Raw genomic sequence first — 14,336 nt, forward strand, 5'->3', positions numbered from 1 at the left:
ACGCAGTCTTTTTTTATTTGAGAAGGTCACTCTGAAGGCAGTGCCCTTTGGGAAAGACATCTCTCATCATGTACATCAACCATTACTCTCAGCAAAGTACAAAAATACACACATCAGTGGCTTCCTTACAATAAATACACAGCCATGCATCCCAAGACAGAAGGCACCGAAACTGGTCACTTAGTAGTCATAAAAATTATTAGCTACATTAACAAAGCCACCCGAATTATCTGTACAAGGAAATGTAACAATATATTCCAAAGGTGAAAACACATGAAAACATCTTTAAAATAGTATGCAATAAATATCTCAATTCTCATATAGATTTTTAAAAATTATGCCATTGTAAACAGCATGTAAACAAACAAAAGTCACGTCTTATCATTATTAAAAGTAATTAGAGCCAAAGTTATAACCTCTGCTCTGTCAGGTATCTCAATGGCAAGTGTGCTAAGCAGGTAAAAGTTTCACTCTTTTCTGGAGCAAACAGAGCCCACTGTGTAAGAAATAGGCAGACTTTATCTGCGTCTTTCAGAGACAAGTATTTAGTTTCAAAACAGACTACCAAAATGTAGTAAATCCTTAGCTATAAATATGGCAAGGCCAAACTAAAACTACTTTTGCAATAGGGGGAGGAGAAGGAGCTATGCTGTTCGGCTCTCACCGTGGTAACATGTTGTGATTATCTGGGTACAAGGCCACAGTGCCCAGCCTTCCTTGCCCCCTCCTTTTGTGGACTGTTTACAAAGCTGAACTAAGCCAAAAAAAAGTTATCGAGTTGAGACTTTTCTTTTGCTAAGGGACATAGAAATGGTTGCTATTTTATATGACAGAAAATAAGGACTTCAATATATACTTACTGAAATATGAAAATACAAACCAGCAGAGACCCCCCCCCCCCAATCTCACTGACAGGAAAGATAAAGACAATTTTTTCTTCCTTCTACTAAAGGAAACCTATAGCCTACCCATCAGTAAATATTTAGGAGACACTGCCGTAACTCAAACGCTTGCTGTGTTTCATCTACATGTCGGAACCTTGCGGCATTCAAATACCAGGATATCACTATATGCTGAAGTACATATGCTACCCGTTAAATACCACTGCTTCCTGCTCTCCATACCTAAGGTGCTGACACCAACCTGTAGCTTCAAACAAAGCTTTCCCATCTCCTAGAAGCACGACTGTGAGGCCTCCATCCTTGCCTGTGGGTTTACAATGTATTTTGCTATAAATGTCATGGATTTCTGCCTTCCCAGAAGAAAGCCTAGATTTACCCTGGTTCCATAGAGCAGACGCTGGGGCTCAGCACAGCCCCTGTAGTGGCAGAAGCAGCAAAGTATGGGGTTAGTGAAGCACACACTTGATCAGTGATGGCAGGAACTACGGCCAACATGAAAATCTAGCGATCGTGGAAATAAAAATGGGATTGCTTCTTGATGATGTACATTTGGTTGATTTTGGAGGACGGCGGGGTGACACTGAAACAGGCTGAGAAAATTTTTAAAAATTCCTACTCGTTTCTTTAAACAGACTTCAGGAAGAGCACCTTGAGAACAAACTTAAACTCTACCAGACACAAGTCACGTCTTAGTTTTCCATCGTTAGGATCTAAGTCAGTGCCCAAGTTAGAGCAGTAGGGAAAGCTTACCAGTGCCTGGAAGAGAGTGCGCCACTTTTATTATGTGCACTGACCGGAGTCCATTCAAGAAACTTAACTGAAAGAGCACTGTGCTCACTTGTCATTACCTAGGGACGTGGTAGGGATGGCTTTAGTCAATCATAAGAACAGGCCCATGGGTAACAGCAAATGTTTTAGTCTCCACGCTTTCTAAGGGCAATGACAACCATAGAGCTTCCTACATTTGTCATACAATCATGATTAATAGTAAACGGCCTGAAATCACACGAATTTCACCTATGCCTTCTTGAGTGGATGCTGTTTTAAAAATTTCACTTTTACTATTGTTTTTATTCTTTTCCAAATCTCACAATCAATATGTATTTGTCTATGAAGATTCTAAGTACTGAGTGTACAGAATAGAAAGACAATCTGTAGGACAAGCAAGATTTTGGCAATGATGTTGAAATTTATGTTTCACTTTCAGAAACAAGAATTTAGATCTGGCAAACACTTCTGACATAAAGGAACGTAATTAACAAATGATGATGTTTGACAAAACAATTACTTATGCCTGTTGATGTTCTGTTTGTCTGCTCAGAGGGCATATGTCCTCACAAACACAAGACTTTCAAGGAGTTCTGAGTTTTTATTTGTGACTGTATAAAAATATAATTCAAAAACATTAGTTAAAAAAGTCTCAATAAAAGAGCCATTTAACATGAACATGGAAAACCTGAGACCGCCTTAACGGAAGAGTTCAGGGTGAGTTTCCAGCTGAAATGAATAATATATAGATTAAAAGACCCATGACCTACTCTGGTTACTCATTCAACCTCACCTGCATCTTGTTCTTTCTGCTCTTGCCATGTGGGGACTGAACCCGTTGAGGCTTCAACCGTGCAGACCAAGTACTCTCCTGCTGGGCCCCAGGCTCTTTACCTCCACTTCTAGACGGAATGGCAAGGGTCACTAGCTTTCTTTCTCTGTTAGAACTAAAATGACACTGGGAAAGAAATCGTAAATCAAGGTAGGACTCAGGCTGACATCTGTCCTTTCTCAGAGTGGAAAAATGATTAATTACTTGTAACTGGCTGTGTTGGGCAACCCTTCAAACAGGGAACCCCAGACATCAAAATATATTGGGTGTAAAAAATATGACAGGGTGGAACTGAACGAACCTCTTCAGGTTCCAAGAGGTGAGTTCTCTATAAATACTATAAATAAAAAACAACAAATCTTAAGGAAAAAGTATCAGAGCTAACACATTTCAAGGCTCAGCTAATTCATGAAAATTTCTTTGTCTTCAAGTTACGGATTGAATCACCTTCACCATGTCCTTCACAGGAGTCATCTAAGCCCCTGTGACTAGTTGCCCGCTGCCTACTGCTGAGTTGAGAAAGCACAGACATCTCTACCACGTGAAATAAACAATTGCAGGGGCTGTTCTAAATGTCATAGGGATTAGGTCAACCAAACCGCCTCCTTAATTGACCTGTAAGGTTTTGCGGTAAACGGGCTTCCTGGAGAGTTAACTAATTCTAGGAAGGACCTCAGCCCTGACCGATGGAGCTGGAGCTTTCTGAGGTGCACTGCCCACCAGGTCATGTATTTCGTGTGTGCTCTGTCCTTCCACAATACAACATGAAAGATATATTCAAACTCTTTGTTCCTAGGCCATGCCAAACTGCCCCAAGTTCCTGGATCAGCTATGCATCTAACATAGTCTCATTTATTCTATCCTCAATAAACGCATCTACAACAGTATAATATAAACCTTTGTCACTAAAAGCAAGCTAATTCTTAATTTCCTAAGAGGCTTAAATAACCCACAACTCACCTGCTGTTCACATCAGAGAAATCAGGTGGATTAAAGTGTTTTCTTAGCTTTACAATGTTCAGTTGGAGTTTTGTTCCTTCCCTGACAACAATACCGGGCAACTGCCTTTTAAATGTTTGGGTTTTTAAATAGTTGAGTCAAGAATGTCTCCAAATGAAAATCAGGAAAAACTGGGTTTAACTTGCTGATTACTTGGCAGAAGTAAGCAAACAGCGCCCACCGTGGGTACCATTTGCAGCAGGGCCCCCAATCACACAGAAACAGATGTCAAGCATAGCCTTTAGAACCGAGATTTAGACATCAGAGGTCTGAGATCTTTGAGAGGATTCAAGATTCAGTGCTTGTCAGAATTGGCCAGTGCAATCAAGCAATCAAAGACAATGTCCCCGCCACAAAGCTAAAAATCCACAGAAGGAAAGAGTTACAGACTGAAGTTCTAACATACACGGGGCAAAATACAAGCAAGGCAGATCTCTGGACGACACTATTCATCCTCGTGCTTTCTGGCTACTTTGTGACTTTTAAGATATAAAAATCATTTTATAGAAAAAAGTTGCTATGACTATTCAGTTATCTAAGACAGGAAAGAAAACAGAATTTTGTATTTTGGGTTTTTTTTTTCTGTTTTGTTTTTAGGAAGGAAAACACTGGGCATCTGTTTGACAGAAAAGAGCATTTCAAGTATATAAGTCAACCGTCAACAGAGCTATTACACTCCAGGCAACAGCAGTAAAACAAAAGGAGTTCAAATACGCATCTGTATAAAGAGTATATTTCACAACAGAATAAATAAGGGCACTGATTTATACAACTGGTTCTAAGTAATACTGCCTTCAAGGGACGGTGCTGACATCAGCACTGTCTCACAGAGAAAAATTCAAAGGTACAGTTCTTGCCCCTAAAGCCACAAAATATACAAAGCTTTTATATCTGTTATTAAATATTTTATCTGCTAAAAGGCTTGCAAACTCAAATACATCTTGGCAAGTTTGAATAACCAGCATGATAATCCTTTTGGTATAAAAAGGTAAGAAAAATTGTAATATGAAAATTAATAATACCAGTAAAGGAGACAGCTGTTGTACAAATAGGTTTAAACATACGAGTGACTTTTATCTTGTTGATAGAGAAAAGCCAATGCAATTTCCTTGAAGGCTTGAAAATAATTTCCATATTTACCAGCTCTAGATAATAAATATATTACTCCAATGTATTAGTCATTTTCAGTATACAATATATAACTCACAAAACTGGGTGTGCTATTCTACCCAAGTCTTCCGCATCCCCAGGTAGCACTTACCAGCACTGTAAGCAGCCCTCGGCTGCACATGTGTTGAATACTCAGAATGTAGCCGTGGAAAGGGCTAAGCTGTGCGGAACCACAGTGCAATCCAATAGTAAGGGTCATAAACCACATTCGCTTTCCTTGTTGGCTTACATATTCAATTGCATTATCCTACCTTCCTACCTTGAGAGCATCAGATGAGTATGAAATGTCTTTATTTTAATGCATTTTATAAGTAACCCTGTGTTCGGCTGGCTAATCTACTCTTGAAATCTAGACAGTATGAAATACCCAGACTAGTCACAAAGTCTTACACAATGTGTAACTTGTAGCTGAAAGGAAATATTTTTACATGGATGTTTTTTTTTAAAAAAAAAAAGTTTAAAGCTGTGGCTCGCTTTTTGTTTTCCAACTAAAACTTGGAAGTGCAAAAAAATTGAGTATATTAAATAATGTAAATACAATATCTTAAATTACATAAAAGGAAGTAATCTGTTCACCTATAATATATAATGTGGAGTCTATCTTAAGCATGGTTATTGAGTTAATACAGTCTTAGCTACACTGTTTAATTTCTTTTCCTGAAAATAACAGAGACAAGTATAGAAAAAGGCAGGTACAGTCCAGCTGTTTTTAGCTCTCTGTCTTCTCTATCAACAAACCTTTATACATTTTCTTCTAACATAAACATCTCTAAACCAAACCAGGGAAAATAATAATAATAAAGAAAAGCAAGGCTTTGCTTATTACAAAACAACAATAATAATCACTCTCCAAGAGTCCTAGTTACATCTTTGTGAAGGGATCCTGTTGCTAAGGTACCAATAAGACAGAGATTGTGATACAAAAGTCAACTGAGGATACCACAGCAACAACAAACTAGGGGAGGGGTCACGACTCTTGGGGAGGCCCAGCAGCCAAGTTGTGGAAGCCACTGAGGATGCTTCATTCCCAATTCCTCCCCTGCTCAACACCTGTACTGGGGAGAGGTGGGTGTTTGAAAACCTAACGCTACAGAGAATGTGTCCACTGAGAGACACTAGAAGTCAGAGGTGAAAAGGGAATTGATTTTACAGCTTAATCAAAACTGATAGATCCAAAGAATTGGCCCTTGGAAAATGGAAGTTCACCCTGTCAGTTGGAGTGGTCAAAGATTTACTCTGCAAGGTCTATGCAGAGGGACCACCTATACATTTCAATTCGTAGCTTGTCAATTCATGTCAAAATAACCATGGAGTCAAAAAGAGTAAGATCTTATATATCAAAGTAGTTAGGAAGCTATGTTTGGGTAATTTATATCAAAATATAAAAATAATTAACGGACAGATTCCTGACAATAGATCACTGGGAAAAAGAAATCTCATTATAGAGTTAACAATTTGAATTTGGAGGCCAAGAACATATTGTTTTTCAGGACTTATTTTTAAGGGATCAAGAACCATGTAAAAATCCAGAGGAGTCGGCATATGACAAAGGGACCCAAATCTAGCAAAATAGGCCTGCTTTCAGAGTCTAAATGGCATTCACTTTCCTTGTGATCATTTTGATTCTTTCTCTCTTTTTCTTCTTTTGCATACCCAGTGATTCATCTAATATGTGTGGGCTGCTTCGTGTCTCCGAGCATGAACTATGTCAACAGAATAATCTACTGATACAAAAAAACGAAAATGTACAAGTTGAAGGAGACTGCCTAATCTTTATCTCAGTACATATTCTTCTGGAACGTTCAGTGTGAATTAAGTCATGAGCCACTGAGCATATCACATGCATAACAAACTGAACAACTGTGGATGGATGGGTGGCAGCTGAGAGTCTCTAGGGGCTGGAGAAATAGGACTAAAAGGAAGATCTGGGTTCAGCAGAGATCTGGACTGGACCTGAGGTTCTGCATTCAAAAATTCATTCATTTATTATTGTGTGTGTATGGATGGTATATGTTGGTGAGCATGCTATGGTGGGCATACTGAGGCCAGAGGATGAGTCTCTAAGTGGTTTTCTTCTCCCACTTTTATGTGGCATCTGGTATCAAACTTGATGCTAGACCAGCTGAATCATCTTGTTCGCTTCAAGCTTCTGCAGTTTTTGTAAGCTCCCAAATAACATTAACGCTGATGACCCAGGGACCACATTTTGAGTAGAGCGACCTAGTCCACTGCTGTCAAATGGAGTATTTTTGCCATGGTGGAAATGTTTTGCATCTATGTTTACAGGGCCCTCAAAATGTGGGTGGTACAATTAATAGATGAAGTTTCTAGTAAGAATAAACACATTTAATAGCCACAGGTGTCCAGCGGCTGAAATACCAGACAGCACAGATCTGAACACCCACAGCTTGTCTCTCCTCAACCACAGCAGTATGTTTCTAAATGCCCTAACCCATCAATTCAGTTTGATTATCTAGCAAACTGAAAACTTATTTAATTGGCCCCAACATTTTACTAAATGATTCATGACATTGAAAAAAGGAATCAGGGAGGTGAAAGGTTTCACTGAAGAAAGGGGAGCAGGAGGCAATGAGAATTTGGGTGGACGCAGCTGAGTCACTCCAGTCACCCGGAGTTTTACTTAAACCTGACTCTGTTCCTTTACTTTGGGGTGGGAGTGGGGGGCAACAAATGAACCTTAAATAATTTGGAGACAAGAGCAAGCTACAGACAGGTGCACAGGTGAGCATCTAGTCTCTCTCCACTTCAGCAAGGATCAAAGACACAGTCCTCTACATTCCCAGATGTAACTGGATCTTAGCGAGAGGCAATTCCCACATTCCTGTTTTGGAAACCCTACTTAGGATGAGATGGTTTCCTCATGACACTAGCAGAGACGGATGGAATCTCTGAGAGCATACTGCTGGTAAGCAGGCCTCAGCACTTACTGGAGTCCAGCCCTGACACCTGCGGACATGGATTACAGAGAAAAACGTTCACATGGGAACAAACCGCTGGTCCAAGTTGTCATCTTAAAGGATTTCCATCATCCCAAAGCCATTCTACTTAAAGTTTCCATGAGTTGGGATTCTACAGAATACATAAAAGGTGTTGGCAGGAACTGCAAAGATTATCAAACAAAAGCAAAGCCCATCACTGCCCACCCCTAGGGAAGTAGTCAATAGAACATTGTTTTTTTTCTGTTGACAAAGATGTATTTGGGGGAAGGTGAAAACTCAATAGTAATTTTTATAGTAATACACTCCTTATGCTGGAGCCCCAGCCTCAACCCTAGCCCTTTCTCCTGAGCAATGATCTGGGGAAAGTTCTGTGAATCTGACCTCCGATAATCTGGTTTCATAGAAAGTGTTGGCAGGGTTCTCACCAAGGGGTATACAAAAGGGATTGCAAAGGGCATGTTCAACTTCCCAGGCGTGCATAACATTAAAATTACTAAGTGGTTGGCCTATTATCAGCTTAAAAGCCTTGATATGAATTATCTTTGGAAAATTTCCATTGTGCACAATTTAGGTAAAAAATACATAGTCAGACATATTTATATGGTCAGGAACCCATCGAGATTGTCTGTTGATTTTTTTTGGTTTTGCTTTGTTTAAGGTATCTAAATTTTGTGATTTTTTTTTACTAGTAAATAGCCAAGCTAGAAATAAAAATGAAATGTCAAACATTGAGCAAATATTTGTCTAGAAAATACCAGGGACACTGTATCTCAAGACACTATGTAAAGTGTATATATGCAGGTAAGGGTATATGGGCAGGTATGTGAACACATGTGTGAGCATGTTTATCTACTAAGCACCTAGCAAATTACTTTATCAAAAGAGTCTCTGCTGGACCAGCAACCTGCTTGCTGCTCTTATATACAGAACTTGCAAATATTCCAATTAATTTTTGGCATATAATGACCAGAAAACACTTAAAGAGATTTTTTTTTTACTTTTTTTTTTTGACATATATACCTTTGGCTTTCAAATACTTGGTAATTCTACTGAGCAACACTGACATATAATGGTTTCTTTAAAAGGGAAATGATATCTACAAGATAGACTATCAAAATTTGTGTGAGATAGTAATACAAAAGCCCTTAAGAAACAAAATTAAAACCTTCCATTAAATTTCCTCATGTCAGTAATTGCTTCAGCTAGTCCAGACAACGCAGGGTGCAAATCTCAGCTGAGACCATGGACAACTCCTCTATGCCAACAGTTTTACCAATTCAAACAGAAACTCAAAATGGTTATAAAATTGAAATGAAAAAGAAATGGGAACAAAATGTGAGGCTTGGAAAGTTGCAATTTAAGTTTTGTGAGGCAACAGAAGGTGTAAAGCTTATGAAAATGCCCAACAATTCTCTGAATGCGCACACCTATGGTTTGGGAGAGGCAAATCAATTTGGTCTGCAGAAGATGTACATCATTTGTTGATCATGGCACAGATGAACGTTCACAGAGTGGGATATTCTCTCCAAAGTCCACAATGGACAAAAGTGCCCTTAACCAACCAAAAAGTGCTTGAGTAGTCAGGTGGTAATAAATTAAATTCCATTATAGCAGACATTACAGCTACTGAAGTACTACAGTAATATACATGACATGCAAGAAAAAGAAAGACGACTCAGGCAGGAGCATCGTGCATTAGATTCGCGTCATTCATAGTATGTGATGGGTTGGTCCCACCATACTCTTTGACCAGTGGATACTGGGAACTTAGGGTGAAAACACTCAAAATACAATTCCCATCTTCATCTCCTAACCAGTGATGTCTAAGGGGGAGCCAACGCCCTCACTGAGGAAGCCTGAGACGGTTCGGCTGCATACTGTTGACACAGCTACGCATGCGCGGAAGAGCCTCCTGCCAGTCCTGCTCTAGGGAGAGTGGAGGATCAGCGAGTGAGAATTCCACCTTTCAGACAAGGCAACTGCCTCCAGCCATTCCCCCGCTTCTCCCTACTGCAAGCATTTTCTAGCATGTCAGGTTTGCACAGTAAGAAAATGGCTTCGTGGAATGGGTTGGGTTGTTTGCTTGCTTGTTTTTGGCACAAAAAACGATTTTCTAATACCTCAAATCCAAACTTTCACCCACAGCAAAACTCCAATCCAGAGAGGTGCTTCAGTGGTGCGTTTCTACCAGGAAATCACTAGAACAGCAGTGGCTTCCAAGAACTCTGTATTGAGTCCCCAGGACTTCTCTTCCAGGAAATAGCACCGGTGCAACCACACCTCAGAGCAAGTTGGGAGGGTTTCTCTCAAGCTCTTTAATTCCCTGGAGAATTCGCTTCATGTGACCCACTTTCGGGATCCCCAGGTCCTAAAAAAGAAAAGAAAAGGAAGAAAGAAAAAAAAAAAAACAAGAAAAACAGAAAGATAAAAAGAAGGAAGGGAGGGAGAAAGAAGACAGGTTTACCAATAAGGAAGACTGGAAATTAAAATTTCAACTAGTAATTAGCAGAATTAGCATTTACCTCATCCATTTTTTTTTTAACAGTTTTTAGTCAATGGTTCTGGAAGTGTCAGCTGAAAAGCTAAGCTACTAAAGCAAAAATAGCCTGATACTGAGAAAGGGACCAATCAATAAAAAGATACCATGTCCTATACAAAACCCTCTTAAATGTGGTACCGTCATGCATTATGTACAGCTAGGGACACTATTCAAGAGCCAAAGCTAATATGGTTTCTTCCCCCTTTCTTTTTCTAAGGACAAGCTCTTCTGCACCTGAGGCAAACGGTGGAGGAAGGCAGGTCTCTCCAGGCATATGCTTTTACGTGTCCATGCACACACACATTCTTTTTCCTTCTGGAGAAGAGCCCTGCTTCCTTGCCCAGCCTACTCTTGAATTCAGCGATTCTCCTGCCTCAGCTTCCACCAGGCCCAGCTTTTGTGCACTATTTCTGTCTTGTGCTCTGTGACACTGAACAACTGCGGCCTGCCCGGCACAGCGGCACAGGCCTGAAGGCCTGCGACTTAGGAGACAGAAGTCAGTGGAATAGGATCTCAAGGTCATCTTTGGCTATAGAGCAACGTGGGCTACTTGAGACCCAGGCTTTGGGGAGAAAACACCGTGAGACTTAATCCTGGAGGAAGACGCCAGTGCCCCTACCTAAAACTTAAACCATAAATTTATCTGTAGTGGCATCAAGAGTCCTGATTTGACTGAAGGGTCTGATTACATATTCTTTATTTGTGTGTGGGGGCCGGTGCGGGTGTGCACATGCATGCATGTGCATGTCCGTGTCTGACTCTAGGCATGCACATGCTACAGTGACCATGTAGAGGCCAACTTTGGGTCGGTTCTCTCCTTCCACTATTCTGAGGCAAGGTCAGTACTTTTCAGTGCATGACAGGCTAGCTGGTCCTGGCGCCTCTAAGTGATTCTCCTGTTTTCTCTCCCCTATCTTTCCTGGATGTCCTCCGCCCCAACAACCACAACAACAAAAAGTTAACTGCGAGATGACTTGTTCACAAAACGGAAATGTTTTAAGAAAGTCCACTTAGCTCTATCTCTAATGTAAGGGCTGAATTTACTTTTAAACTTGTAAATGAGGCAGATCAAACAGATTTCGATGAACCCCATGCACACTGCATACATGATCTCTCTTACGCTTCTAGAGTAATAATAACTATCAGTCTAAATCCTTCCGGAAAACAGCTTTTCCATATCCAGTGCTGGTCAAGCGTGAGATCATTTCAGGGTAACATTTTTATCAAACTTAACTGACCCGGAAAAACAGATGCTCTCCTGTGCTACCAGGGTAAGCAAAATCAGTCCTAATGCTCTACACATTTCATGGGTATATGATAAGCATCACACTTGACGGCAAGGCTAAATCCATGCCAGTGGCACACATCTGCAGTGTAAAGGGCGATAGCTCAGTGACTAAGAGAGCTTGGTCCTTTTCCAGAAGACACAAGTTCAGTTCCTACCAACCATGCCAAGTGGTTTACGACTCCCTGTAACTCCAGGGATCCTGTGCCTTCTGCTGACCTTGTGGGCACTGAACACATGGTTGACACTCACATATGCACATACATAAAATATCAATTTTTTTTTTTGCAAAAAGAAACACCCTTCAGAGTTACCATTCAAACAGAGGCTTGTTCTTTAGACTTTGTAGTAATATAGTTCTCAGCTTATAGAATACATTTTAACATTAAATACCTTATTTTTAGGCCATATAAACACACCTTTGGTATTCTACGCAGAATGACAGGTTTGGTACAATGGGAGGAACGTTTACTAGAAGGTAACACAGTTACATTGGCTTCTTTGCTACAGATTCTTACTTTGAGCAAATTCAGTATCTTTATGTCTTCTAGCTGTTAGGTTATGATAAAAGATTCACCTTGACATTTGATACAGCTGTCATTTTAGCGGGTGCCATATGCTTCTATCACCGAGTATGTAGTTTTTATGTGGAATGTGTTTGTGTGTGGACATATGTGTGCAGACAAGTGTGTGGCTTGTACGTCCATATAGTAACCAGAGATCAGTGTCTCCTTCTTCTTTTATCTTTTTCTGGTTTTAGGACTCTGGTTCCTGGCCGTCCAGGCAGTGTCGGGGTAGGCTCCCTCCTGTGGTGTGGGTCTCAGGTTGGCCCAGTCATGGTTGGCCACTCCCACTCGTTGTGAGCCACCTTTACCCCAGCACATCTTGCAGGCAGGACAGATTATAGGTCGAAGGTTTTGTGGCTGGGTTGGTGTCCCAATCCCTCCACTGGAAGCCTTGCTGGTTTTAAGATTGGATCTCTCTGAACCTGGGACTCACTGATTTGGCTAGATTACTGCCCAGTCTCTCCAGACCTTTATACTTATTTTATTGTAATCATACTTTATTTCTGACTTTTTGTTTCTTTGGATGAATAGACAAAATTTTGCCAAAGACTCTTTTGAAGATACTGAGCTAACCTTGCAGCCAGCCATATACAACTTTCCCTCTAGTAACCCTCCCTACTGTGTTCCACTGCCGGCTTTCCCCTCCACTAGAGGATGTTAGAAATGTATCTCTTTGCCAAGTGTCTGGGTATTATCTTCAGTTGTTTATTGACCTCCAATGATAAGGGAGGGACGCTTGTTCCAAGCCCTGGGAAGGAGCTGACTGGGTGAGGGGTAGTGAGAAAAGCAGGCAATAAGGACACATCCTTATGGTCAGAAACAGTATTTTTAAGCAACTGAAAGGAGGCCAAAGTGGATGGGTCATGGGCCAGTAACAAGAGGGTGAGTAAACAGGCAGTGTTTGTGCCTCCACAGAGATGGACACCATTATTCTCCCAAGAATGAGAAGCTGCTGGAAGATCTGAAGCAGAAAAAAAAAAAAAAGCTTGGTTGAAGATGGGAACGTATCACAGTGATTCAACATGGATTATGGGCTGGAGAGACAGAGGAACAGTGAGAAGACCAAGATGAAAGATGGTCCTCCATGAGAAGGTGGATGTGGGATGCAGTGAAGGATGGTCCCGGTCCTGGGAAGATATGGGATTCAGTGAAGGATGGTCTTGAGAAGATGTGGGATGCAGTGAAGGACAGTCCTGGGAACTTGGGAGCAAAGGGGGAGCAGAATCTACAGTGTTAAGAGTTTGGCTAGGATGGTGAGGTGGGTCAGGAAGAGGGAGGTGCTAAATCTGACTCTGGGTTTCTCTGCTTCCAACACCCAAAGGGCTAGGGGCATAGTTCATAACAAAGCAGAGTTGGGGATAACACAGAGAGGGACAGAAGATGAAAGTCCCTCTTGGGACATGGGGATCTATTCCCTCTGTGACACTCAAGTATCAGCATCCAGCTGGCAACAGAATTCTAAAGTTCACTTGTGAGGTCAAGGGCTAGAGGACACTAAGAGTCACTGACATATTCAGGGGTAGGCGCTGAAGCAATGGGAGTGGGGGAAATGGCTCTGCAGTAGGCGATTCTCTCCCAGCATTCTTTGAACTAGTCTACTGTGGTCTGCTGCTTCCGACAGCTCAGACACAGAGGGCAGGGATGCAGCTCTCCAGTTTCAGGGTTTTGTGCTCCAGGAGGCTCTCTCTGTAAAAACGTCCCCTTCCCGTCGTCGCCCATACCCTAGTTGAGAACCAAAAGGGTTAGGTGGCAATACAAATTTCTAAAGGAACGTGTCAGAAGAGAGAATATAATTGACATGAAAATCACAAAAAGAAACAAAAGCAAAATAAGAAAAGCCAATGAGAAAGATTAGTAAATTAATTCCTAACCATCTCCTTTCTTCCCTTACTTTTGTACTTCTGCGTATGCATGAGTTTGACTATTTGGCAAATATTTGCTACATTCAATACATGTGTATGTATGAGTACACATCGTGCCTTGAGCAATGTATCTGTATATGGATTCACATAATGCGAACATGTATGTATCTGGGTGGACTTTAACATATACAAGTTCAGCATACATATGATGTGAGCCTCTAGAAGGCAAATGGCACTGAGGGACCCTGGCACAACCCTTAACCAGCAACTGACTAGCCAATAAATATTGCAGCCTGACAGTGCCACCGAAAGGTCCATGCACACTAGCCACAGAAAGACCCTACAGCTCTGTGCACACGTCGTGTGCACGCATTCAAGCTTTGAGATCGATCTTTGCTTTACAAACGTTAACCCAGGGTATTCTGAACTGCATCAGTTAGGGCACACAGGATA

At 41.1% G+C, this 14,336-nt stretch overlaps 1 protein-coding gene across 4 annotated transcripts in view; it reads right to left on the bottom strand.

Annotated features, from left to right (window-relative positions):
• Window positions 1–14,336, bottom strand: part of Dgkh (diacylglycerol kinase eta) — a 172,707-nt gene continuing 158,371 nt past the window's right edge. For all 4 annotated transcript variants that reach the window (XM_041672676.1, XM_041672686.1, XM_041672667.1 and 1 more), the window contains one exon: window positions 1–9,999. In XM_041672676.1, coding sequence (XP_041528610.1) covers window positions 9,913–9,999 — 87 coding nt within the window. In that variant the 3' untranslated portion in view covers window positions 1–9,912. The remainder of the gene's footprint in view (window positions 10,000–14,336) is intronic.

Source organism: Microtus oregoni, unplaced genomic scaffold (genome assembly GCF_018167655.1).
Source record: "Microtus oregoni isolate MIOR12 unplaced genomic scaffold, Mior012 000001F_ref0000356, whole genome shotgun sequence".
Classification (NCBI taxonomy): Eukaryota; Metazoa; Chordata; class Mammalia; order Rodentia; family Cricetidae; genus Microtus; species Microtus oregoni.